This window comes from Oncorhynchus kisutch, linkage group LG11 (genome assembly GCF_002021735.2).
Source record: "Oncorhynchus kisutch isolate 150728-3 linkage group LG11, Okis_V2, whole genome shotgun sequence".
NCBI classification, from domain to species: Eukaryota; Metazoa; Chordata; class Actinopteri; order Salmoniformes; family Salmonidae; genus Oncorhynchus; species Oncorhynchus kisutch.
The window spans coordinates 37130674-37156506 of NC_034184.2; the positions used below are offsets into that span (position 1 = coordinate 37130674).

The 25833-nt window shown below is 43.6% G+C and overlaps 1 protein-coding gene across 2 annotated transcripts in view; it reads right to left on the minus strand.

The window, feature by feature from the left end:
- Positions 1-2101: 2101 nt before the first annotated feature.
- The window catches only part of LOC109899715 (apoptosis-stimulating of p53 protein 2-like), a 56002-nt gene continuing 32270 nt past the window's right edge, over positions 2102-25833 (minus strand). For both annotated transcript variants that reach the window (XM_020495183.2, XM_020495184.2), the window contains 11 exons: positions 19462-19509; positions 18601-18796; positions 12834-12944; positions 12472-12596; positions 11260-11665; positions 7354-8192; positions 5203-5340; positions 4732-4865; positions 4383-4549; positions 4016-4215; positions 2102-3885 (listed from right to left, as the gene is read on the minus strand). In XM_020495183.2, the coding sequence (XP_020350772.1) occupies positions 3844-3885; positions 4016-4215; positions 4383-4549; positions 4732-4865; positions 5203-5340; positions 7354-8192; positions 11260-11665; positions 12472-12596; positions 12834-12944; positions 18601-18796; positions 19462-19509 (2406 nt within the window). In that variant the 3' untranslated portion in view covers positions 2102-3843. The remainder of the gene's footprint in view (positions 3886-4015; positions 4216-4382; positions 4550-4731; positions 4866-5202; positions 5341-7353; positions 8193-11259; positions 11666-12471; positions 12597-12833; positions 12945-18600; positions 18797-19461; positions 19510-25833) is intronic.

Sequence of the window (25833 nt, forward strand, 5' to 3'; positions counted from 1 at the left end):
AACTCCTCAGTCCTTAACGATTACAAGCATACCCACAACAATATGCAGCCACCACTATGCTTGAAAGTATGAAGAGTGGTACTCAGTAATGTGTTTTATAGGATTCGCCCCAAATATAACACTTAATATTCAGGACAAAAAGTTAATTGCTTTGCCACATTTTTTGCAGTATTACTTTAGTGCCTTGTTGCAAACAGGATGCATTCTTTATCTTGGCCAGGTCGCAGTTGCAAATGAGAACTTGTTCTCAACTAGCCTACCTGGTTAAATAAAGGTAAAATAAAAAAATGTTTTGGAATATTTTTATTCTGTGCAGGCTGACATTTTATCAATCTGTCAATTAGATTGGTATTGTGGCGTAATGACAATGTTGTTGATCCATTCTCCCTTTTCTCTTATCACTGCCATTAAACTGTAACTGTTTAAAAGTCACTCCGGCAACTGAATTAGGAAGACATATATATCTTTGTAGTGATTGGTAGTATTGATACACCATCCAAAGTGTAATTACATCTCCCTCGTTCACTTTCATTTCACATACAGAGCTCGGTCTGGCGGACATCTCACTCTGTCTGTACTTGACCCCAGTCTTCTTCGACACATCATCTCGCTTTTTATCGTGATTTTCATCAAATTCAGATTCAACTTCTGCTTTCCCAATTCTCATCGACCACTTCTTCCTCCTCTTTCAAAATCCACCTTTTCATGTCCCAGTCCCAATATTCCTCTTCTCCCGGTTTTGCGGCATACGGATTTAACTCTTATCTCATCATCGTCCCATCGTCTAGGATTGATGTGCATTCCTAGTAATACACTCATATCCCCCATGGACCAAAAATGGCGGTGGAAATTGTTTTATTAAGACCGTACATATATTTGGTATATATTTTTTTTTCAGCGTCTCGCCATTAAAGCTAACTAAGGAAGAAAAATATGCCGATGCAGCCTGATTGGAGGATGCTTTATGTATGAGCCTAGTATTACCGGGAATGACATTCAGCGATTGTCATTCGGTCTATACTCCTGTAGCCTGAATGAATTGATGAGTCTTGCTGACAAAATTACCGTTTTATGTAGAAAGAAAAGTTGGGATTTTAGGGGGACTCATGTCTCATTCAGGTGGTCTCGTTCTCTCCAGCAGGTGGCAGCAGCTTAACAGAGAGTGAAGTCCCTCGAAATGACAAACCCAGGTCCAGTTCCATTTCAGTCCCTAGTACCTACGTCTTTTGGGGTTACTGATCTGGGAGGACTGGTATATATAATAAGAAGAAGAAGAAGAATAGAAAGGGTAGGGTTATGGTGAAAGGGTAAGGTGCAGAAATGTATTAGTACCAGTCTTGTTCTTTTTCATTGCGCAGGCTCTGCTGGCTTAATTGTTACCAGTGAGGAGGTATTCTAGACAAAGGCAGATTGTTATTTTTGATTTTCTGAAAAACTTAACTGACCAAAAATAGAAATGCAATATGTAGTGTTAGTCCCATGTTTAATAAGCTAATATAAAAGATCCCAGAAATATTCCATATGGACAAAAAGCTTATTTCGCTCAAATGTTGTGCACTAATTTGTATACATCCCTGTTAGTGAGCAAGCCACCCATGGCGACACCCCTGCTCAGTCATGTGAAATCCATAGATTAGTGCCTAATGAATTTATTTCCATTGACTGATTTCCTTAAATGAACTGTAACTCAGTAAAATAGACTGCACTAGCTCAGTGTTCCTCTGTGTATTCTAAAGTTTATGTAGTCCACTGCTTCATGTGTATTTCAATGCTTCATATCTCAAGTCAACTTTTATAACAATAGACTTACCTGAAACAAATTCACAGGCGATTAAGATACTTACATATTTTTAAGAATGCAGAGCACTATTTCATCTCACAAAAAGAGGATAGAATCATTCTAATGGTAGCACACAACTTTGAGACCGTATGCATCGAGCATCTCAGAGTAGCAGTGCTGATCTAGGATCAGCCCCCCCCCCCCCTGTCTATGTAATCTTGTTCATGGTGATCTAAAAGACTAAATGTATCCTAAACAGCACTCCTACTCTGAGACGCTTGATACATATGGCCCCAGGTCTAGAAGACACAGTCACAGCCATTAGTTTGCAAAGTATTTTTATTGTAAATGTTTACAATTCTCCATGTGAGGTTATAGTTTTGACGAGACAAAAACAAATGATAATAAAGTAACAAAAATAAATACATCTGTTGAGTAAGACAGTGGGAAGGGTGGAGGCGAGTTGATGCAGAATTCCTTACTATGAATGAGCAGATTAACCGAGTTTTCATTCAATTAAACCTGCTTGAGAGACATCCTTGTCTGCCATGAATCTTTTGCCATCTCTTACTCTTCAATCAAAAGCTACACAGGTATAACAGGTGTAAAAATGTCTCTTGAAGTTTAGTCTCATCCTTCCTACATGGCTAAATGGTCCAAATGAATTGCGTGGACATCATTTCAGCAACAGAAAACATGGATTCGACAAGTGAGTTAGTTTCAGCGGAATGCTCATTGTGACAATAGCACAACCGCAGTACAATTAGGTTTGTTATATCTCAACCATAAAGCCAGTGTAGAGAAACATAATGAGCGATGCTAATAATCTGCTCACATAGAAATCATATCACAGGCTATATTGGCATCATAAAATAACAAGAGTCAATAGCAATTGCTATATCAACAGTGGCATAGGCTATATTTTGCCAACCATTAGCATTATACATTCCCCCCCCCCCCCCCATTTGATAAGCTGAACAGTGGTAATAGCGCTACACACACACACACACATTAACTCTTGCCAATACAGTAGGGTCAATGCTGAAACATGGGTTAAACATTTTAGTTACACAGAGGGACACGGCCACTAAAAACAGGAAATGACAAGCAGACCGAGCCCCCACAGGGATTGTCGAGGTAACAGAATAACTGTTCAGACAGAACGTCACGCATCACCAAACATTACACTCATTCATTCACTCACCTAATACTCTCTTCAGCTCCAGCTCTTTCTAACAGGGTTAAAATTAAATAATAACCCAGAAGAAAACACAGTTTGAAAGACTATTTAGAAGTGTAAAAATCACCTTTCTACATAAAAACACTGTTTGTTCCATTTATCCCCAGAGTTCCGATCAATATAACTGCAGATACTTAAATCTGATCTGAAAATAATATGACGAACATGTAGAGAAACAGAATGCCTTTAGTGCCTTATACACACATAGTGGTCTGAAAAATACACGTGGAAAACCTCTTCTGCTGGTATATAAAAGTGCCACAGTCGAGCCATAGAGTCAGTGGTTATAGGCCCACCTGACAAGTAGTGTTCATAGGTCAGTTTAAAATCCTTCAAGTGGTTTGGTCTTTCAACAATTCTTCATGTGATTGTTGGCCTGTCCTTGTAAAGTCCTGTTAAAGCCTGCATGGATCTCCATATCAATTGTTGTCTCAATCGTCTCGACTGGCTCCCTTCCCTTGCCTCATTTCATCCATCCTCACTGATGTGAAAGAGCTGGCAAAGTGAGATCAAATTACCCTGGAACCTTCTAACATATTACTAGTACCCATCGTGACATGACAGGTCAGAGCAGATGAAGCAGAGAAAGACTAGGAGAGGAGAGAAAGCTACTGTGGACCAATTAGGTTGCATTTAGACAGGCATTTCTTTTCTTCACCATTTGGTCTTTTGACCAATCAGATCAGCTCTGAAAAAGTTCTGATGTGAAAAGATCTGATGTGATTGGTCAAAAGACCTATTAGTGGAGAAAAATATTAGAATTGGGCTGCCTATGTAAACATAGCCTAAGATGCAGACCGTGTCCAGTTCAGGATGAGTCGGTCTAAGCCAGGCTTCTCTGTCTGGGCTTGATTCTTGGGTAAAGCTGTTGAGAAAGATACACATATTGCTTATTAGATACATTGGAACATTATCAAACAATAATGAACCTCTTAATGCAAAGCTATTCAGTAAGGTTTAACTTGAGGAAACTCAGTTGTGACACTGGGACTCACCCCCAGAAGGTTCCGAGGGATGTACCCCTCGGTGTCGCCCATGCGCGCCCACCACCACTCGATCTCGTCCTCGTCCTCCCGGCGAACGATGGTCATGCAGTCACCCTCGCGGAACGCCAGCTCATCAGAATTGTCATCGGAGTAGTCCCACAGGCCGTAGACTACGGCCCTGTTCATAATGCCCATCTTCTCCTGCACTCCTGGAGGAAAGAGGAGAAAGAGGGTTTAGCAGAGCAAGAACACATACACTCATACAAAAAATGTACAAAGCATAAACACACAGAGATATATGCACGCATACACACAAACTTTCCCCCAGACAGAACACTCCAGGCTATAGGATCAGTAGATATGTTGAGCTACTAACCGTAGAGGAACTGGGAGCACTGGGTGTATCCCTCCTCCATCTCCTCACACTTATCTGCTGCCGTCTGCATGTCACTGTAGGTCATAGCAAACACCGCTGCTCCCGACTCAACCAGGAACTTACACACCTGCACGTTATTACAGGAGGCCGCGCAGTGCAGCGGAGTCCTGAGAGAGAACGAGAGAGGGAAAATAAGAGAGAAATGGAGGAAAAAGGAGTGTGATATTAAGAGAAAAATATATATATATATTCCAAAATACGTTCAAGTTGGACTGCAGTTTACAACACTCATCACTGACTGCAGTAAGAATCACAAATCAGAGGTGTTGGTAGTATAGGGTCCACTCACCATCCATCACTGTCGGCTGCATTGACATTGACACCAAACTGCACCAAGAACTTGACGATCTCCGTGTGTCCAGCACAGACTGCGTTGTGGAGGGCTGTGATCCCCTCATCATTTGGCAGACTAGGGTCCTCCACCTGAGAGGGGAGAGAGAGGTGGATACAATTTCACAACTCGCTTTACACACAGAATATTTTACACCCACTTAATAAAAATTATAATCAGCTAAGACTACAAAACAAACATTAAGACTACAGTACTTCACTTTGAGAGGGATGGTTTACCAGCTGCCATTCTACCTGCTATTACAGAAACAACTTTACACCTGTTCCTTCACTACATACAAGCCTGTTAAAAAGCACTTGTAAGCACTGTTCGTCTATGAAAATCTTTGCCTACAAAATACCTTAATAGAGAGCCACTTTAGGGAATAATATACAGTATACATCTATACATACACAGACATAGTCTTACCTCGTAGATGATCCTCTGGACCAGGTCAAACTCTCCCTCCAGAGAGGAGTCCAGGAGCAGGGCCAGGGGGTTAAACTTCACCCTCATACCGTGGTCAATCCTTTCTGAGCCAGTCTTACGCAGGTTGGTCCTCTTCCCCTAATACAGACACACGGAGGTGACTACACTTTTCAAACAATGTCATGCCTTGATGAAGTTCCACAGCCACTGACACACACTCACAAGGAAGTGTCTACGGATTTTAGCTAGTGCCCGGTCCCATCTGTGCTCAAACGGATAGAGAGATGATATATGGAGGTCCTTGAGCCACATTCCAAATCAATGCTCAGTTCATATGAATGGCCCACAATGCAACACCATGCTAAAGAATAATAAACACGTTGCAAAAACGATTCGATAGAGCATCCAGAGTATCCATTGAATGTGAATACCCTGGCTTGAAAGAGATAAAAGGTATGAGTGACCTGTTCCTTCAGCTCCTAGCTCAGTACTGAGCTTATTGTGAGGGGACCAAATCAGTGAAAAAACAACTGGTTTCACTAAGCAACCTGATTATTACTCAACCAGATTATTGTTATTACTGGCACCATGAAAGAAAGGGCCCTTTTTGGGTCTTAACAGGGGCCCATTGGGTTCAGTGGAAGAGAGCAGGGACTGGGAGGCAAAAATGGATCAGACCATTCATCAACACTCCTAGGGTAGGACCTATTACTGAGTAGTTTACCGTATTTTTACAATTTACAGGTAGTGATGCACGGACAGGTTTGGGTTTTTACTCTATAACGGTATTTTAATGTTTGTTTAAATGTGGTACGTTGTGTGTAACGTCAATTTTTATAGTTTACTTCACTACTTGAGTCATCTCTCTACGCTCTCTCTCTCTCCATGTCGCTTTTCACACAGACCTAGCCTTGTCCCGTCACTCAAGGAGAACATTTGTTGTTCCTCGACCATGAGACACTTGAGTTCAGTCTGCATGGTCAATGCAGCACATGCAACAATGTTGATGACAACGATGCTGTTTCACTTTGCTTCTTAATATGAATCCACAAGTGTTGTATAATTACACTATTAGTTTGTGTTTCTTACATCTGCAAACAGCTAGTTAGTATTTTCTTTTTTAGAACTCATTGCATTTTTCTGCAACTCCCCAATGTGCTCAGGAGGTAAAGGTCGAGTCATACGTCCTCTGAAACATGAACTGCCAAACCACACCTCTTAACACCCGCTTGCTTAACCCGGATGCCGGCTGCACCAATGTGTCGGAGGAAACACTGTTCAACTGACGACCAAGGTCAGCCTGTAGGTGCCCGGGCCACCACAAGGAGTCGCTAGAGCGCGATGAGCCTTGTAAAGTGACGAGCCTTGTAAATCGCAATTGCAACATTTGGTTAAAAATAAGGCTTGGATTGTTTGCCGACATCATGCAGCCCTACGTGGCAGTGTGGAAATGATCTCAAATAAGTGCAGGAAATGTAGAAATTGAAAATAATTTTTGGTTGAATTGAACAGTATAACAATCAGAATGGAGAAGACCCATTAAAATCACTTAGAATGTGTTGACACCCTAGGGTCACGCACTACTCATAAAGCAAATTTAGAACTTTTGTTATTCAAAAACGTCAAATAGTCATACCGTCCATTTTTTAAATGTAAATACTGTTATATGATATTTTGGCCATATCGCCCAGCCCTAGTAGGACCCCACTGATAAACCAGCTTAGATGGGATCAACAATGGAATGCAGCTTGTTGTTTACCTACAGGGCTAGAAAATAACCAAAGCTCATTTCATTGTCACCCTTGGACGGGCGAAGATTGAATAGGTTCCACTCCCTACTGCACTCGATCAGGATTAATGTGCTCATATAACCAACGAGAGGGTGGAGGGTGAACATGTACTGTATGATCTGAACAGTCAGAACAACCCATGATCCAGCCATGAGACTAACAACATGAGGCACATACAGTACTGTAGAGTACAGTCGGCTACTGTTAATACATGCTATGGTTTAAGACGTAGAGTGGATGTGTTTGATCTGCTACTGGTGTTAAATGTGTCTGATTGCAGGCTGATGTTTATGAATGTCATGGAAGGCACTTAAAATGAAATCATCATCATTAAAACAACAGTGTAACTTAGGTTTCTTACAGGTGGCAATGTGACCTGTCCGGTGACCTCTGGTGCCTGCATGCTGAGAGTGTCCTCCCCCAGGCTCTCCTGTCCAGTCCCGCTGGGGTAGGGTGGTGGGGGGTAGGGGGGGAACTCCTCCGTGAAACTCTCTGGAGGAGGGGTCAGGCTGGGTGGGCTGGGCTCCTCCATGCCAACAGCAGCAACAGGGGGCGGTGCGGGGAGCAGAGGCTGGTCAGGTCGCGGTGCAGGATGGGCCGGATGGGGAGGCGGAGTGAACTCCTCTCTGTCTTTCTTTGGGATGGCTGGTGGGGGAGTGTGCTCTGCGGGGAGTGGGGGGAGGAGGTTAGGGGAAGGGGGCAGGACTTCACAAGCCTCAAGTGTTACACTCTCCGGTTGGCTGCTATCCCCACCAATCTGGGCCCCTGGAACACCAGGCCCTGCACCTCCCTCCTCCTTCACAGCCTCGGGTGTGGTGGGCGTGGTGAGGATGGTCTCCATAGCAGCCAGTGTGGTCTTCTGGTATAGCAGTTTCTGGATGTTGGGCCCCGCGGGGCCCTCGGGCTCTGTGATAGAGCTGCGTTTCTTCAAGGGCCGTGGAGCGTTGTACAGCTTCTTCCTGAGGGCCTCCAGGTCCCCGTCGCTCTGGTGGCGGTAAGGGTTGGAGATGAAGGGCAGCAGCTTGGTGGGGCTGAGGGGACGAGGGGTGCGCTCTGTCTCCCCCTGCTGGCCCTCGGTGGGGGGGACATGGGGGGCCCCGTGGTCCACCTCAGAGTGCTGGTCTGGGGAGTGTCGCTGCTCGCAGTAAGGGTTCTCTGGGTACTGAGGGCCTCCGCTGGGGATCACGGGCTTACCGTACACTTCACACACAGAGAGAGACACAGAAATAAACAGAGAGAATCAGTTAGGATTTAAAGCAAGCTTTATAAATACAACAAAGAGACAACCTTTTTTCCTGCTAATAAACAATGACACGCCAGGACCAGAGTTGGAGAACATGTAACATTTGAATCAGCTTAAGAATATCATCCAGGCAGTATATAAAATAATTAAAAAAAATTAAAAGATATGTTTTATTGTCACACACACAGGTGTAGTGAAATGTGTTGTTTTACAGGAAAGCCATAGTAGTATGTCGCCTCTTGAGCAAATTAGGGTTAAGTGCCTTGCTCAAGGGCACACTGACAGTTTTTTACATGCCACTGGACCCGGCCCCTATCTGTTAAGGACCATGTGGTTGCTGCCCTTGTATCAGTCTCCCGACATTAACAGAAGCACCGCTGGGCCCCGAGGGACCCCCTTCAAGCTAATGAGCAGTCATTCTGACTGCAAAATTTAAAAACTTAGACATTAACTCACTAATAAAAACAGCAGCTCTGCTGTATTCTTTGACAGTTTCTCTCTGGTCATGGTTTTAAAAGTTATGAAATCTCACATATGCCAGTATCAAACTTTGCTGTGGCCGAGGTCGTGATTTAAGCTATTCGATTGAGTGTGTAGGCACACTCAATTTAGCCACAGATCTCCCAGTCTGCCGGGTAGGTGGAGTGAATATTTTCAGACAAATGAAATGCATCAAAATGGGGACACTTTGCCTACCTGGTGCGCAGGTCTTCTGAAACAAGTGCACCTACTGCCAACAGCGCAACACGAATAACACGGAAAAAAGAGCACAAGCCTTTACGCCTTCATCATTGGCTTTTCTACAGAAATGTTTATTGATCGACTAGGAGTGCCTTAGATTAACCAGTCCATAGCGATTGACCGTTTGGTGACCACTGTACCAGCATATTTTTCCTCCTCCGTTCTTCTCCCCTTTGTCCTCTGTACACATGCTGCTTTTCCTTCAGAAAAGCATGCATCACTACTTTGTTCAATTGCACAATGTGTCTTATTCACTTTCACTTGTAAATGTCCATCCACACTCACAAAAATGACATTAGGTAGCTACTAGCTATGCTTGTATAACTTTATGAACTGGATTTACCCATTTTTGCAATAAGTTTGTTCATTTTCGCTCGTTAGCATTTAGCGTGCATGTGATTTTGCTATTAGTTTGTGATAATTGTTGGCATTCTGGTAACACAGGCCCAATGGGCATTCTTGTATTTTTAGCACCCCACCACATACATGCCCTGCTCCTGAAGATCTGGGAGAAGGAAAAACTACCCCAAGAGCTCATGGATGCTCTGATAGTAACCATCTTCAAAAAGGGAGACAAGGCAGAGTGTGGGAACTACAGAGGCATCTCCCTCCTGTCAACCACATGCAAAGTAGTTGCACATGTCCTTGCCAACCGACTGCTAGGCCAGTCTGAGGAAGTACTCCCAGAATCGCAGTGTGGCTTCCGCCCATCCAGTGGAACTGCAGATATGATCATCACAGCACGCTAACAACAGAAATGGTGGGAACAAAGCTGCCATTGTAAATGGCCTTCATAGACCTGTCTGTCGGCCCTGCATTAACCTGTTTGGGATAGGGGGCAGCATTTTCACGTTTGGAAGAAAAGTGTGCCCAGAGTAAACTGCCTGTTACTCAGTCCCAGTGGCTAATATATGTATATTATTAGAATATTTGGATATAATACACTCTGAAGTTTCTAAAACTGGTTGAATGATGTCTGTGAGTATAACAGAACTCATATGGCAGGCGATAACCTGAGAAATATCCAACCAGGAAGTGGGAAATCTGAGGTTAGTAGTTTTTGAAGATTTATGTTAAAAACATCCTAAAGATTGATTCTATACATCGTTTGACATGTTTCTACGGACTGTAACGGAACTGTTTTACTTTTCGTCTGCTCGTGCGTCATGAAGTTGGATTACTGGGCTGAACGCGCTGACAACAAGGAGCTATTTGGACATAAAGTTAATAATTTATCGAACAAATCAAACATTTATTGTGGAACTGGGATTCCTGAGAGTGCATTCTGATGAAGATCAAAGGTAAGTGAATATTTATAATGCTATTTCTGACTTCTGTTGACTCAAACATGGCGGATATCTCTTTGGCTTGTTTTGTCGTCTGAGCGCCGTACTCAGATTATTGCATGGTTTGCTTTTTCCATAAAGTTTTTTGAAATCTGACACAGCGGTTACATTAAGGAGAAGTATATCTTTAATTCTGTGAATAACACATGTATCTTATATTAAAGTTTATGATGACTATTTCTGTAAATTGATGTGGCTGTCTGCAAAAATCACCAGATGTTTTGGAAGCAAAACATTACTGAATGTAATGCGCCAATGTAAACTGAGATTTTTGGATATAAATATGCACTTTATTGAACAAAACATACATGTATTGTGTAACATGATGTCCTATGAGTGTCATCTGATGAAGATCATCAAAGGTTAGTGATTCATTTTATCTATATTTCTGCTTTTTGTGACTCCTCTCTTTGGCTGGAAAAATGGCTGTGTGTTTTTGTGACTTGGCTCTGACCTAACAATCATATGTTATGCTTTCGCTGTAAAGCCTTTTTGAAGTTTGGACACGATGGGTATATTAACAAGAGGTTTATCTTTCATTTGGTGTATTGCACTTGTTAATGTGTGAAAGTTAAATATTTCTAACAAATATTTTTGAATTTTGCGCGCTGCCATTTCAGCGGAATGTGGTCGAGAAGTTTTAAAGTCCAAATTAGCTAAAGAAAATTGTGATAAATGAAACTGGTATATTTTTATTTATTTAAGGACAAACAAATGTACAGCCGTGCCATATAGATTGCAAAATAGTTGGGAAGAGATGTTCGATGTACCAATTCCATGGTTTATGAACTGATACATAAAACAATGCTGTTTGATTGAGTGTGTGGACAGGTGTCTTTTATACAGATAACGATGACAAATAGCCAAATGACTCCAGACAGACAGTAGCCCTGATAAAGTCAACAGGAACAGAAGAGGAACCAGAAGGTAGTCTTACCACTGACAAATCCGTTGCCGCGGCTCTGGTTCCTGTTGAGAGCCCCCTGCAAGGCCGGTGGGAAGGGCTTGCCTGGGGTGGGCTGCTGGGTGTACATGGAGTAGATGGAGCTGGCTGTCAGGGTCTGGGGCTTGATCAGGTCTTTAGGCAGCTCTGGGGTGAAGGGTCTGACGGTGGCGGCCGGAGGGGGGTCCTGCTTTGAGGGCAGGGGCAGGGTCTGGCTCTGGGAGGGGGGCAGGGAGACATGGGCCTGTGGGCCCCCCTGGGATTGCTGGTGCTGGCTGGGAGGCTTGGCCTTGGGGAAGGTGCCTGTGTTGAAGCCTGGCTTGCCATAGGGGGCACCACTGTGGGCTTTGGGTTTACTGGCAACGGGTGGGGGAACCTTAACTGGGGGTTTAGCAGCAGACTGGGGAAAGGAGGATAGAGAGGAGCTGGTTAGACCACAGAGGAATGACACACACACACACACACACACAACTGATCAAGGTGGCATGCACACACACACACACACAACTGATCAAGGTGGCATGCACACACACACACACATAACTGATCAAGGTGGCATGCACACACACACACACACAACTGATCAAGGTGGCATGCACACACACACACACAACTGATCAAGGTGGCATGCACACACACACACAACTGATCAAGGTGGCATGCACACACATACACACACAACTGATCAAGGTGGCATGCACACACACACAACTGATCAAGGTGGCATGCACACACACACACACACACACAACTGATCAAGGTGGCATGCACACACAACGGATCAAGGTGGCATGCACACACACACACAACTGATCAAGGTGGCATGCACACACACACACACAACTGATCAAGGTGGCATGCACACACACACACAACTGATCAAGGTGGCATGCACACACACACACAACTGATCAAGGTGGCATGCACACACACACACACACACACACACAACTGATCAAGGTGGCATGCACACACAACTGATCAAGGTGGCATGCACACACACACACAACTGATCAAGGTGGCATGCACACACACACACAACTGATCAAGGTGGCATGCACACACACACACAACTTATCAAGGACAACTCCTGATGTTAAGTGTTCATGTTTAATACATGTTCAGTTTCGACATTCTGGGCACCATCCATTGGGTCTGCAGTAAAAATAGCTAAGGGGCATTTTTGTTGAGATCCACAGTTCTTACCTGGGAGTCTCTGACCAGGTCGTCACTGCTCTGGTTCTTGCGGAGGGAGGCGGTGGGCACTTCAGTGGGCTCAAACATGGAAAAGGGACGCACCCTCCTGTCCTTCTTCATCTCCTCAGTCTCATCTACACACACAACAACACAGGTGTAAAACATAACTATGCAAACATACAGGGAAAACAATAGCAAAACCCTATCTGGACTGTGTAAGTAATTAAGTGCATATTCAAGGGAAATGGCAATTTGAGTCTTCATGTTTGGGTGGGTTCGCAGATATGATTTGGCCACTACATATCTGGTCATCGTGTTGTTGAGTCTACAGTCATACTTATGTGTGGTTGTTGTGCTGTGGGGGTGGTTACCTTGCTCTGTGTTGGGGTTGGGGTGAGAGGTCATTCTGGGCAGTGTGGAGGATGACCCATGAATACTGCTGTTGGGCTCTGGTCCAGAAGGGCCCCACTCTGACAATTTAGCTGAGAGAGGGGGGTGAGGGTGGTGGTTAGGAAGTTGTGGTTTAAGGGGTGTTTTCTAAAAATACTTTCAATTGAAACCAATGGAAGGCAAAATATATTTAGAAAGGGTCTGGCCAAAGTGGGCTATATAGGAATACCCTGTGGCAGGATCTTCTCTTTTCTCAGCAGAATTAGGACAGTACAGGAGCGCAAAATGTGGTAGAACTAACGAGTTCTTTCCATCTTTCTAATTTCCTCAGTAACTGATTTAGACCTGATCGGGCCAGCCGAAACCACATGGTTGTCAGACTGTCAGTTCTTCTGGAGATAATGTGTTCGTTCCAACGGACCCATTTAGAATGCTGCCGGATCCAGAGTGGAAGGAGAATAGCAACAGGCACGGTTTAATTCAACAAACAGGCAGTATTGCCTCACAGCAACACATACAACAACAGAGATCTGGCGGAAAGAGAGATGACGATGACAATACTAAAGAAAAATGTTTCTTCCATAACAAACATACCCCCTCAAAGCATATTTCCACACCCACACAACTCTCTCTCTCTCTCTGCCCACATAGAATCTACTGAAAGGGTAACAAACCGCAAGGACAAGCAGACACACTCACACAGAGCACACCACACCAGAGGGAGTGTACTTTTTATCTCAGCCCGCAGCTCTTTTAGAGGCTTAAGCAAGAACATGGATTCTAAAATAACCAAAAATGCACGAGAGACAAAAAGCAGAGGAGCCTTAGATATCCAGATATCTTGTGTTAAAGATTCTGTCCGTTATAGGCCAGAGAAGGGGGCCCAGTGTGGGCATGGTGAGGGGTGCAGGTATGGCTGGACCCGGGGCCAGGCAAGGACACTTCCCGTCGATGGAGGAGAGCTCTGGAGGGGTTTGGACCAGCTACAGATTCACCTCTTTCCTCCCCTAGGTCTCCCTCTTTTTTTTCCAGATAAATAAAAAAAATGCACCAGTTTAATTTAAGGACCAACAAATGTACAGCCGTTACTTTAACTCCTGTTTTTCCCTCATTTTGCACTGAAGAGGACGTGTAAAGGAAAAGACGGACCGATGAAATGACTAGTTTTAATTTCATATCATAAATGTTTATTGATGCCTCTCCCTGACACACGCGCACTTGCACACGCGCACACACACACCTCCTTCTACCAGGGTAGTTCTTTAAGGCGGACTGAACGAGTGAGTGATCAAGTGCATGAGTAAGGCTGAGTCATTCTGTAGATAATAAAAAAAGACCAACCAATGTGCTTTAACTGGTTTTGTGTGTGTGTCATTAGTGTGTCATTTATGCAACCGGACTGAATCAAAGCTCTTATTGTCAGTGTTGGGGTCAATTTCCTTACATTTAAGTAAATTCAAAAAGTGAATGAAAATTCAATTCATGAGTTAAAAAGTCCTCATGGGAAATAATCGGTTGACTGAATATGAAATGGAAATTGAGCACAATATCTCCACCGGTATTCTATTCAGCCCAACAATTGAGTCAAATCCATTACTCACTTGTGAGTAAAATAGTACCGGATTTGTCATTCCTACTCAGAAGCACTGTAGAATTTGGATAGGGTAATCTGACCATCGTATCAATTTGCACTACTCTCCCCTCTGGTGGAATAAGTATGTCATTACAGGAAGGAATGACTACTCTACTAAAGGCTTCCTTCCGCATGCCAAGAAAAATGTAATTGAAGAATCCCTACTGTTGACCAATGACTGACGAATGGGTGTAGACTTCGGCTACCAAAATTTGTTTGCATAAACAGCCGAATAAAAAAAACCTTGCTGAAGACCAAAACCCAGCTAGCACAGTGGATCTGGGCCGATTCCGGCTGAGAGTCGGAGCACTCGGCTGAGAGTCGGAGCACTCGGCTGACGTTATGTGGCCTGAGTCTGGGCCGCCTTTGGCAGTATTACTTATGGCTAAGATGTAGGGATTCAGCTCAGGCCGATTCCGGTGTGAGTTATCAGGCCAAAATGTATTACTTGGGGCTCGGGCTGATTGGGGCTACTCTCTGGCAGATGATTACACAGGCTGCTTTATATAATTAATTAACATTTAATTATTTATTTTTCCATATTTTCCTCATTGTTTCTGTGATCAAAAAATACAATTAACATTTAAATGAAATTCTTTAAGAGTCCTGTGTAATATTTTGATACTTGTGCAAGGCAATTGATAAGCATTAAAAACTTTGTGGATAGAACTTCCCGAGTGGCGCAGCGGTCTATGACACTGCGCTGCAATGCAAACTGCGATTCTACAGATGCTGGTTCGAGACCCGTGCCGGCCGCGACTGAGAGACCCATGAGGGGACAAACATTTGGCCCAGCGTCGTCCGAGTTATGGGAGGGTTTGGCCGGCCTGAATGTCCTTGTCCCATCACCCTGTAGTGACTCCTGCGGCAGGCTTGGCGCATGCACGCTGACACAGTCACCACGTGTATGGTGTTTCCTCCAAGACTAAATGTTTTTTTTTGTGGATGGGTATAATTCATATGTATAAAATGTATAATAGTACTATTTAAAATGACTAAATGCGGTAATTTTGTATACATTAAATTTGCACCGGGTCGCTTCTGGGGGGGATTCTGGTAAGATGCCGGCAAAGTCGGCTGAATTCTGTGAGACGGAAACAGCCCGATGTACAGTGCCTTGCGAAAGTATTCGGCCCCCTTGAACTTTGCGACCTTTTGCCACATTTCAGGCTTCAAACATAAAGATATAAAACTGTATTTTTTTGTGAAGAATCAACAACAAGTGGGACACAATCATGAAGTGGAACGACATTTATTGGATATTTCAAACTTTTTTAACAAATCAAAAACTTTAAAATTGGGTGTGCAAAATTATTCAGCCCCTTTACTTTCAGTGCAGCAAACTCTCTCCAGAAGTTCAGTGAGGATCTCTGAATGATCCAATGTTGACCTAAATGACTAATGATGATAAATACAATCCACCTGTGTGTAATCAAGTCTCCGTATAAATGCACCTGCACTGTGATAGTCTCAGAGGTCCGTTAAAAGCGCAGAGAGCATCATGAAGAACAAGGAACACACCAGGCAGGTCCGAGATACTGTTGTGAAAAAGTTTAAAGCCAGATTTGGATACAAAAAGATTTCCCAAGCTTGAAACATCCCAAGGAGCACTGTGCAAGCGATAATATTGAAATGGAAGGAGTATCAGACCACTGCAAATCTACCAAGACCTGGCCGTCCCTCTAAACTTTCAGCTCATACAAGGAGAAGACTGATCAGAGATGCAGCCAAGAGGCCCATGATCACTCTGGATGAACTGCAGAGATCTACAGCTGAGGTGGGAGACTCTGTCCATAGGACAACAATCATTCGTATATTGCACAAATCTGGCCTTTATGGAAGAGTGGCAAGCAGAAAGCCATTTCTTAAAGATATCCATAAAAAGTGTTGTTTAAAGTTTGCCACAAGCCACCTGGGAGACACACCAAACATGTGGAAGAAGGTGCTCTGGTCAGATGAAACCAAAATTGAAATTTTTGGCAACAATGCAAAACGTTATGTTTGGCGTAAAAGCAACACAGCTCATCACCCTGAACACACCATCCCCACTGTCAAACATGGTGGTGGCAGCATCATGGTTTGGGCCTGCTTTTCTTCAGCAGGGACAGGGAAGATGGTTCAAATTGATGGGAAGATGGATGGAGCCAAATACAGGACCATTCTGGAAGAAAACCTGATGGAGTCTGCAAAAGACCTGAGACTGGGACGGAGATTTGTCTTCCAACAAGACAATGATCCAAAACATAAAGCAAAATCTACAATGGAATCGTTCAAAAATAAACATATCCAGGTGTTAGAATGGCCAAGTCAAAGTCCAGACCTGAATCCAATCGAGAATCTGTGGAAAGAACTGAAAACTGCTGTTCACAAATGCTCTCCATCCAACCTCACTGAACTCGAGCTGTTTTGCAAGGAGGAATGGGAAAAAATGTCAGTCTCTCGATGTGCAAAACAGATAGAGACATACCCCAAGCGACTTACAGCTGTAATCGCAGCAAAAGGTGGCGCTACAAAGTATTAACTTAAGGGGGCTGAATAATTTTGCACGCCCAATTTTTCCGTTTTTGATTTGTTAAAAAGGTTTGAAATATCCAATAAATGTCGTTACACTTCATGATTGTGTCCCACTTGTTGTTGATTCTTCACAAAAAAATACAGTTTTATATCTTTATGTTTGAAGCCTGAAATGTGGCAAAAGGTCGCAAAGTTCAAGGGGGCCGAATACTTTCGCAAGGCACTGTACTTGGGACGATTCTGGGCAGTCATTCATTTTGATTCCGGGCCGAATCTGACACCGGGCTGATTCAATCAGTTCCGGCTCCCCGGAAGAGAGACGCTTCTGGGCGGGGAACGAACAGAAACATCACAGAATGGCATCATAATATATGCACAAATAGTTCTGAACTGTTTCGGATGGGATTCATGTAGATGCCCTTAGTGCCAATGTAAAGGTAACTGCCAAAATAATGGAAACACGAGTACATTATGGATACAACGTTTTTGAAAGCAGGTGCTTCCACACAGGTGTGGTTCCTGAGTTAATTAAGCAATTAACATCCTATCATGCATAAAAATGTTGGGCAGGCCATTATTTTGGCTATAGGATGACAATGCCCCCATCCACAGGGCATGAGTGGTCACTGAATGGTTTGATGAGCATGTCAACGATGTAAACCATATGCCATGGCCGTCTCAGTCACCAGATTTCAACACAATTGAACACTTATGGGAGATTCTGGAGCTGGGCCTGAGACAGAATACTCCACCACCATCAACAAAATACCAAATTATGGAATTTCTCATGGAAGAATGGTGTTGCATGATCCTCCAACAGTGTTCCAGACACTTGTAGAATCTGGGTATTGAAGCTGTTTTGGCCCATTCTATTAAGTGTTGGTGTTTCCTTTATTTTGGCAGTTACCTGTAGATTAGGTAAATTCATAGTAGCTATTTGACCAATCTGAAGAGGATACTACGGAGCTTTCCCTGGTTCAACCTCTGAATGCACAATCACACAGCAACATGAGGGTTGGTATTCCACCCTGGCAGACATAAGTCACCATTTAGTTGCGGAAGAATTATGGATAAGGAGAAGGTAGGCTATCATCTCAGACGGGCACCACAACACAGCAACATAACCACTGATTCAAGGTCTGGTATCTTTTCAATCCCCTGAATGGTTCATGTTCAAATTAGCAGGGTAATGGGATCCTAGATCTATGGTTAGGGGCATTGGTAGAGGAAGTAGCCACACCAGAGCACCAAGTCCATAGGTTACCTTCTGAGCTCAGAGTCACTTTACAACCGGAGCCCATCTACCAACCGGAGTATCTCAGAATCCTCAGCTCCTCAGCTTCCCCACCCTCAGCTCCGTTAAGGGTTGGGAACTCAGTCACATGTCAAACCTCTTACAAGCTCGTCATCTGGATTTTATGCATCACTCAGCTTAGGTAGAGATATAGAGTACCTTAATTAAAAGGAGACTGTGAGCGTAAGAGGTGGAGTGGAGACTTCGGCAGAAGAATTGTCAGGCAGACGTTTGCCAGGGCCAAGATGTAGGAAGTGAGAGGGGAAAGGTGAAATGAACATGTGTAAGGTTAAGGTCACTGTCACACCTGTGTTGGCCTTGCCCTGGGGATCTGGTTGTGCAGGCATGTTAGCGGTGCCGTCGGGGTAGACAGCAGGTTTGACCAGCAGCTCGTGTCTCACTGGGCCGCGAGGCATGGTGGACGACTGGATGTACGGGCCGACAGCCGCCACACGAGAAGGACCCTGATGCTGCTGCTGACTCCCCGGACAATCAGAGGGCAGCTAGAGGGAGAAAGAGAGATGGAGGGAGGGAGAGAGAGAGAGAGAGAGTTAGACAGACAGTTCAGAGCAAGCCAAACACACAGATCCAGCTTGTCATCAGTGTGGAGGAACAACAGGGTCACTCACTGACAGACACCGTATGTAAAGAGTGAAAAGTACAGCACAAAAACATAAATAATACATTTTTTAAGCATCTCCCTCAGCTTGGTAGTAGATTAAGCTGTTAGTCTATTTGCCACTATCCTAAATACACAAGTTATGGATGAAAATATGATAAAAGCTCATTTAAGGGAGCTAAACAGTGTTGAAAAATACTCCAACTACCCCACATAAAGCCTGATCAAGTTGAACTCTGAAACATTTAGAAAAAAAACACAGACCAAACTATCAGCTCTCTTTTACGTTCCAATATAACCAAAGTCTTTCTCCGAAAGTTTTTGGTTCAGAAAACAAACTTTAGCAGCTGTGTAAAATGAGGTCTTTACGCAACGGAGCAGATTAAATAAGTCAAGCCAGTGCCCTTTAAAACAAGATCAAATCAACTGCACTCCGCTACTGGAAACAGAAATGCAGATAATCCTACGGCTGCTGCTTCTCTACCAAGTCAGGCTGAAGAGATCAGTGTGTGTCTATGTCAGGTCCAGCTCTGCCATTAGTTACTGTACCTGGGGATGAGCGTCTTTTGAAGTCCTCTCCTTACCAGGGTAGCCATTCTTGAGAAAACAAAAACACAAAATGCAACAGCAGTTGAACACACTAGTAGTCAAACCCCATACAAGAACATAAGTCGCTATTGATCAGTTCCTCCCATATGTTCAGACAGAGCGAGGTTAGGTGATTCTAGGCTGACATCTTTCAGGCTAGCGTTTCGCAACCAATGTGTTTGAAACATGCCTTCCAGGTGATGTCAGACAGACCCTTGCTGTGTCGTTGGCCAGAGAGAAGGGTAAATGTAACAGCTCTTTGTGGCCGCCTGAAAAAGCCCTGCTCATTATAATTCGAGGCAGACTGTCACTAAATCCCCTCCTCAAAGAGTCCTGCTCTATTCAGCCTTCAGCTTCTTTGCTTTCATCTGTAATAACTACAGTACATACATATTACACTTTTACCTCTTCAGCTCTCTCCCTTTCTTTACCTCAGCTCTTCCCTTCAACATAGGAGGACTTCAAAAGATGGTGGACTTCTTTAATAATGTATTACATTATTTTCTACTGGTTGTAACTGACAATTAACCTGTCAGTCTATGTTGTTGTTTTTTGCTTGAATTGCTTACGTGTTCGCTATGTGGGGGAAATGGTAAGACAAGCAGAACTACGTGGCTAAGAACTGTTGTAACGGGGAATATTATCGTAGCAACACACTTGTCGAGTGAATGCAATCCCACACTGTGTTAGCTAGGTTTGTCATGTCTTCGGGTGTAGTTCGTAAAGGTTGAAGCATGTATGTTAGGATTGTAACGTTATAATAATTAAGGATGAAGCGTACAATCATGCCAGGAATAAAAAGTGTTTTTGATTTTCTCCCTTCTGTAATAAGCAGCCAATTAAGTCTTTTTCCTTTATTCATGTGTTTAATCTGATACTGTTATGTCCAGCTAAACGTTTTTGATGTATGTAAGCACTTCAGTGTTATATCAAGCTAATAAGTAACTCATAAGACAAGACAGTTGTAAGAGTGTGCTTAACTGTATTTTCATTTAGTTCTAATAGAAGGTGATAATTCTGACTAAAACTACAGAACAAAACCGCCAGTTAAAATCAAGGAACAGTTGTGCTCGTGGTTACTGAAGGGAGCTACAGTGAGAACACAATGCTCTTCACAAGCAAGAGAGAAAGAAGAATCTCATCCAGGTGTAAAACGTCTACAAGATTCCCAAATCCTGGTAGACCCTGTCATCTGCCAGATAAGAGTTTTGCACCTACCTGCAACCTAAGAAGAAAATCTCCACTTAAGGAAGTGTCGTGAAGCAGCATAAGGTCAATGCTAACAGGAAGGTCAGACAAGCAAGTACAAGTCAAGGTGTTTGAAGGTGATCCTTGTGAACTGCTAATGAGAGGCTAAGTTTACAATTCGTAAGGGAGATAGTTGTGTATTTCATCAAGACTTGCTGGTATTATGCATCTGCTCTATCTATCTGAATGTATCACTAGTATGTGTATTACTGGAAAAATATTATTTGATACTTACTAAAGAATATATATATTGCTACAAAACATTAAGGGTTAGTGTACACCTATTAATTATATTTTCACCTGTAAGTTAAGTGTAATTGTTTGGTAAAGTGTTTGTTCAAGCTTTTGTTCCAAGCGTTATACGTGTTTATATCACAAACCGAGGTTTAAATTACAGTGAATTGGAGTATAAATGACATACTTATCCAAACCTTATCTAGAATTTCAGTAAGAGGTAGTTTCACTAAAGGTGACAGGGGATGGGATGGGTCAAGTTGAGCAGCCGCAGCAACACCTCGGGAACATCAAACCTTCATCACAACAAACAGAGCAGCAGGAAGAGACCCAGACCAGTGTGGAGTCATGGCTGCCAGCGAATGATGATACAGAGGCTGCTAATGAGACATCACAACAAGAGCCACGAAGAGGTGAGAGGGTCCGCAGGTTAACTGAAACGGGCAGAGAACTGAGTGATGAAAGGTGGAGACAGCTTGAACATAGTTTCAGGGTCAGCTATGAGAAGTGGAAGGCTCTGGTAAAAGGAGGCAAAACGGTCACTGACAGGCTGTTGCTCTGAAGACCTACTACAAGATATCCTAAGAAAGTTTAGCCATACCTCTACAGAGCTAAACCTAAGCCTATGTAAATTTGCGTCAAATCGGCATTCCCGACAATGATATACGCCGCAGAGTTGATACTTGCGAAGCTATTACAAGGTCTATTATCAAGACTGTAAGGTGTCTGTTAGAAAGCAGGGAAGAAGGTCAAAGTAACCCAATAGAAGAGCTGCACTGGAATGAGAGCAATTCCTTGTGCATGTCCGAACTCTCACATAAGTCAAGTCTCAACTATCAGCACTCAATTGCTTCCTCCCAGTCTCAAAGCAAAAGGTCACCTCCGGATGCTCAAATGTGTCATCTGTCAAGAGACAAGAGGCTGTGGCAGAAGTTGCTGCTAACCAAGCAGCTTTAGAAGTAATGGTTAAGCAAGAATGCCAACTAGAAGAGCTTTAGAGACTTGAAGATGAAGATAAGAAGAGGACAGCGGAGTGTACGAGCAAGATGAATACTCAGAGGACGAGAAGAGAGAACTACTCTAACTCCAAATCTGTGAAAGAGAAAGAAGTCATGCACAGAAGTTGCTCATTTCAGAGTCTTTTACCACAACATGTTGTGACAAGCAGACAACAAGAAAATGGCACCAAGACCACGGAATCCATCAGTGTAAGCCGCCTCCCCATACCAGAACCAGTAACATTCAACGGAGAACCACTCTCTTTCACTGACTGGAAGGTCTCTTTTTAGACTCTGATAGACAGGAAGAAGATACCAGCAACTGAGAAAATATGCTACTTAAGAAAATATGTTGGTGGACCTACCAAGAAGACCATCGCAGTTACTTTCTGTTAGGAACAGAGTCAGTCTACCATGCTGTGTGGTCCATTCTTGAAGAAAGGTACGTAAACAAATTCCTTATCGCCAAGTCCTTCAGAGATAAGCTCAAAGCATGGCCTAAGATAGGATCCAAGGACAGTAGAACTTAGAAACCTTGTAGACTTTCTTCGCAGCTGTGAGGCTGCTATGTCTCAGAATTAAGGCCTTGAGGTGCTTAATGACTGAAATGAAAACCAAAAGATCCTCGCTAAACATCCAGATTGGCTAACTTCAAGATGGAATACAAAGGTCATAGACATCTTAGAAGAAACTGAGACCTTTCCTAGCTTCAGCCAGTTTGTGAAGTTTCTCACGAGAGAAGCCAAGATCGCTTGCAATCCTGTAACATCCCTGTACGCTTTGAAACCAAGTGAAGATGGGAAACCTAAGACGCCAAGGATTCAAAGCCCCGGAGCAAGGGTATTAGCAACGAACTCTGATGAAAAAGGTACTGTTACTAGTTGTGTCTTCTGTGAGAAGTCAGGTCACAGTCTCCACAAATGTTGGAAGTTCTTGGATAAGCCCACCACAGAGCGACAGAAGTTTGTTCAAGGAAATAAATTGTGCTTCGGCTGTTTAAGGCCTGGGCATCGTTTGAAAGATTGTGATAACAGGAACACCTGTGACACGTGTCAGAGGAGGCATCCATCCTGCATGAACGAAGATCGTACTAAAAAAGGTCAAGGGATAAGAATGAGCCCCCACAAGATAAGGGGACAAGAGCGTCAAGTGAGGCCATATCTAACAGAGTTGTAAGGGACATTAACACCACTCAAATCTCCACAATCATTCCAGTATGGGTGTCAACCACAAGCGAGTGAAGTTCTCATGTACGCACATCTTGACACCCAGAGCGACACCACTGTTATCCTTGAAGAGGCAACAAAAGCTCTCAATACAAGGAAGGAGCCAGTACATCTGAAACTCTCTACAATGGCTTCAGGGAATACCATTGTGCCCTGCCAGAAGCTGTCTGGTTTGCAGGTTAGAGGGGTTTTCTTGAAGAAGAAAATCCCTCTGCCAACGACCTACTCGAGAGAGTTTATTACCCCAAACAGAGATCATATTCCCACTCCAGAGACTGCAAGAACACGGTCTCATCTTGAACACATTGCAGAGGAGATTGCTCCTCAACAGAGCTGTGATGTCGGCCTCTTAATTGGCTACAACTGCTCCCAGGCTCTCCTTCTAAGAGAACTTGTGTCTGTAAGGGAAATCAGCCTTTTGCTCAGAGAACAGACCTTGGCTGGAGCATAGTCGGCCGTGGAAAGCCATGCATCGACTATGGCGATGCTATTGGAGTGAGTCATCGGGTTATCATTAGACAGGTGATGCAAAGACTTCAATCTTCTTCCAACCTCACAAATCAAGTACACTATTTTTGTAGAACACACGTAAGAGGTAATGACAGCACTGGATATTATCAAGACGCTTGAATCTGACTTCAACATGAGAGCCGCAGAAGAGGACCTCATATCTCAAGAGGATATCTGGTTCCTGACAAAAATGAAAGCAGGCATCAGATGCAAGGACAATGGACATTACGAGATGCCTCTGCCGTTTAAGGAAGAAAGACCCAACCTGCCGAACAATAAGACATGTGCAGTTCACCGTCTCAAGTACTACACAACCTTCATGGAAGAGACCATAGCTTGTGGAGATGCTGAGAAGGTCTCCGAGGATGAAATGAACAAGCATCCAGCATGGTACATCCCGCACCATGGGGTTTATCACCCACAAAAGCCTGGGAAGATACGAGTCATCTTTGACTGCTCAGAGAAGTTTAGAGAGACATCCTTGAATGACCATCTCCTTACTGGTCCAGAGTTGACAAACACATTGCTGGGTGTCCTTTGCCGTTTCCGTAAGGGACCAGTCACAATCATGTGTGACATGGAGCGCATGTTCCACCAGTTTCATGTGAAAGCAGAAGACCAAGATTATCTGCATTCCCTTTGGTGGGAGAACAGAGATCTAGATCTAGTCTCAAACCTCACTGTATCGTATGAAGGTCCACTTGTTCGGCGCAGCTTCATCTCCTGGTTGTGCCAACTACAGTTTCAAACATATTGCTGCCAAAGGACGAGGAAGCTTCAGTGAGGAGTCTATCCAGTTCATAGAAAGGAACTTTTATGTTGATGATGGGTTGATGAGCGTATCGTCTGTAGCTGAAGCGGCCCAGCTGGTGAAAGAAGCAAGGGAGCTTTGCAGCATCAGCAAACTTCGGTTGCACAAGTTTATCTCCAACAGCAATGAATTTATAGCTACAATTCCCAAAGAAGAACGTGCAGAGGGTATCAAAGACCTGGATATACCTCTGGGTTAACAACACACGGAGAGAGCACTTGGTGAACTCTGGTGTGTCGCATCAGACAAGTTCCAGAGTGCTCATACCTCAGAACAATCAGCACAGCAGGATAAGTTCATTGCTCCCTAGTTATGGGGAAGTGGAGAATCGCCCCTTCCAAGGTTATGACCATACCACGACTGGAACTTTCAGCAGCGGTGGTAGCTGTTCAAACAAGTGACATGCTCAAAAAGGAGCTAGAAAAACAAGGTCTACAGGAATACATCTGGACAGACTCGAATGTATTTCTTGGCTACATCAACAACGAAGCCAGAAGATTCCACATCTTTGTAGCTAACCGTATTCAACGCATTAAGCAAAGAACAGATCCCGAAGAATGGAGATATGTGACCTCTCAAGAGAATCCTGCGGATCACGCTTCCAGAGGTCTCACATCAGAACAGCTCATGGCTTCCAACTGGTTCACAGGTACAGACTTTCTTTGGCAGGAGAAACTTCCCAAAGGACAAATCAAGGTGGGAGAGATCTGACAATGACCCAGAACCCCTTCCCAGAAATCACAGGTGATTGGCGGGAGTGTAACTGACAATTAACCTGTCAGTCTATGTCGTTGTTTTTTAGTTTGAATTGTTTACGTGTTCGCTATGCGAGGGAAATGGTAAGACAAGCAGAACTACGTGGCCAACAACTGTTGTGACAGAGATTATTATGGTAGCCACACACTTGTTCAGTGAAGGCAATCTCACGCAGGGTTAGCTAGGTTTTTCATGTCTCCGGGTGTAGTTCGTAAAGGTTGAAGCGTGTATGTTAGGATGGTAACGTTATAATAATTAAGGATGAAGTGTGAATTCGTGCCAGGAATAAGAGGTGTGAAGTTTGATTTCCTCCCTTACGTAATAAGCATCCAATGAAGTATTTTTCTTTTATTCATGTGTTTAATCTGATACTGTTATCTCCAGCTAAACCTTTTTTATGTATGTAAGCACTTCAGAGTTATATCAAGCTAATAAGTGACTCATAAGACAAGACAGTTGTAAGAGTGAGAGAGTATTTTCTAGTTCTCGCGGAAGGTGAGGATTAATTCCACTACGGTGTGTGGTTGAATTATTAATTCTGTGAGTTTTA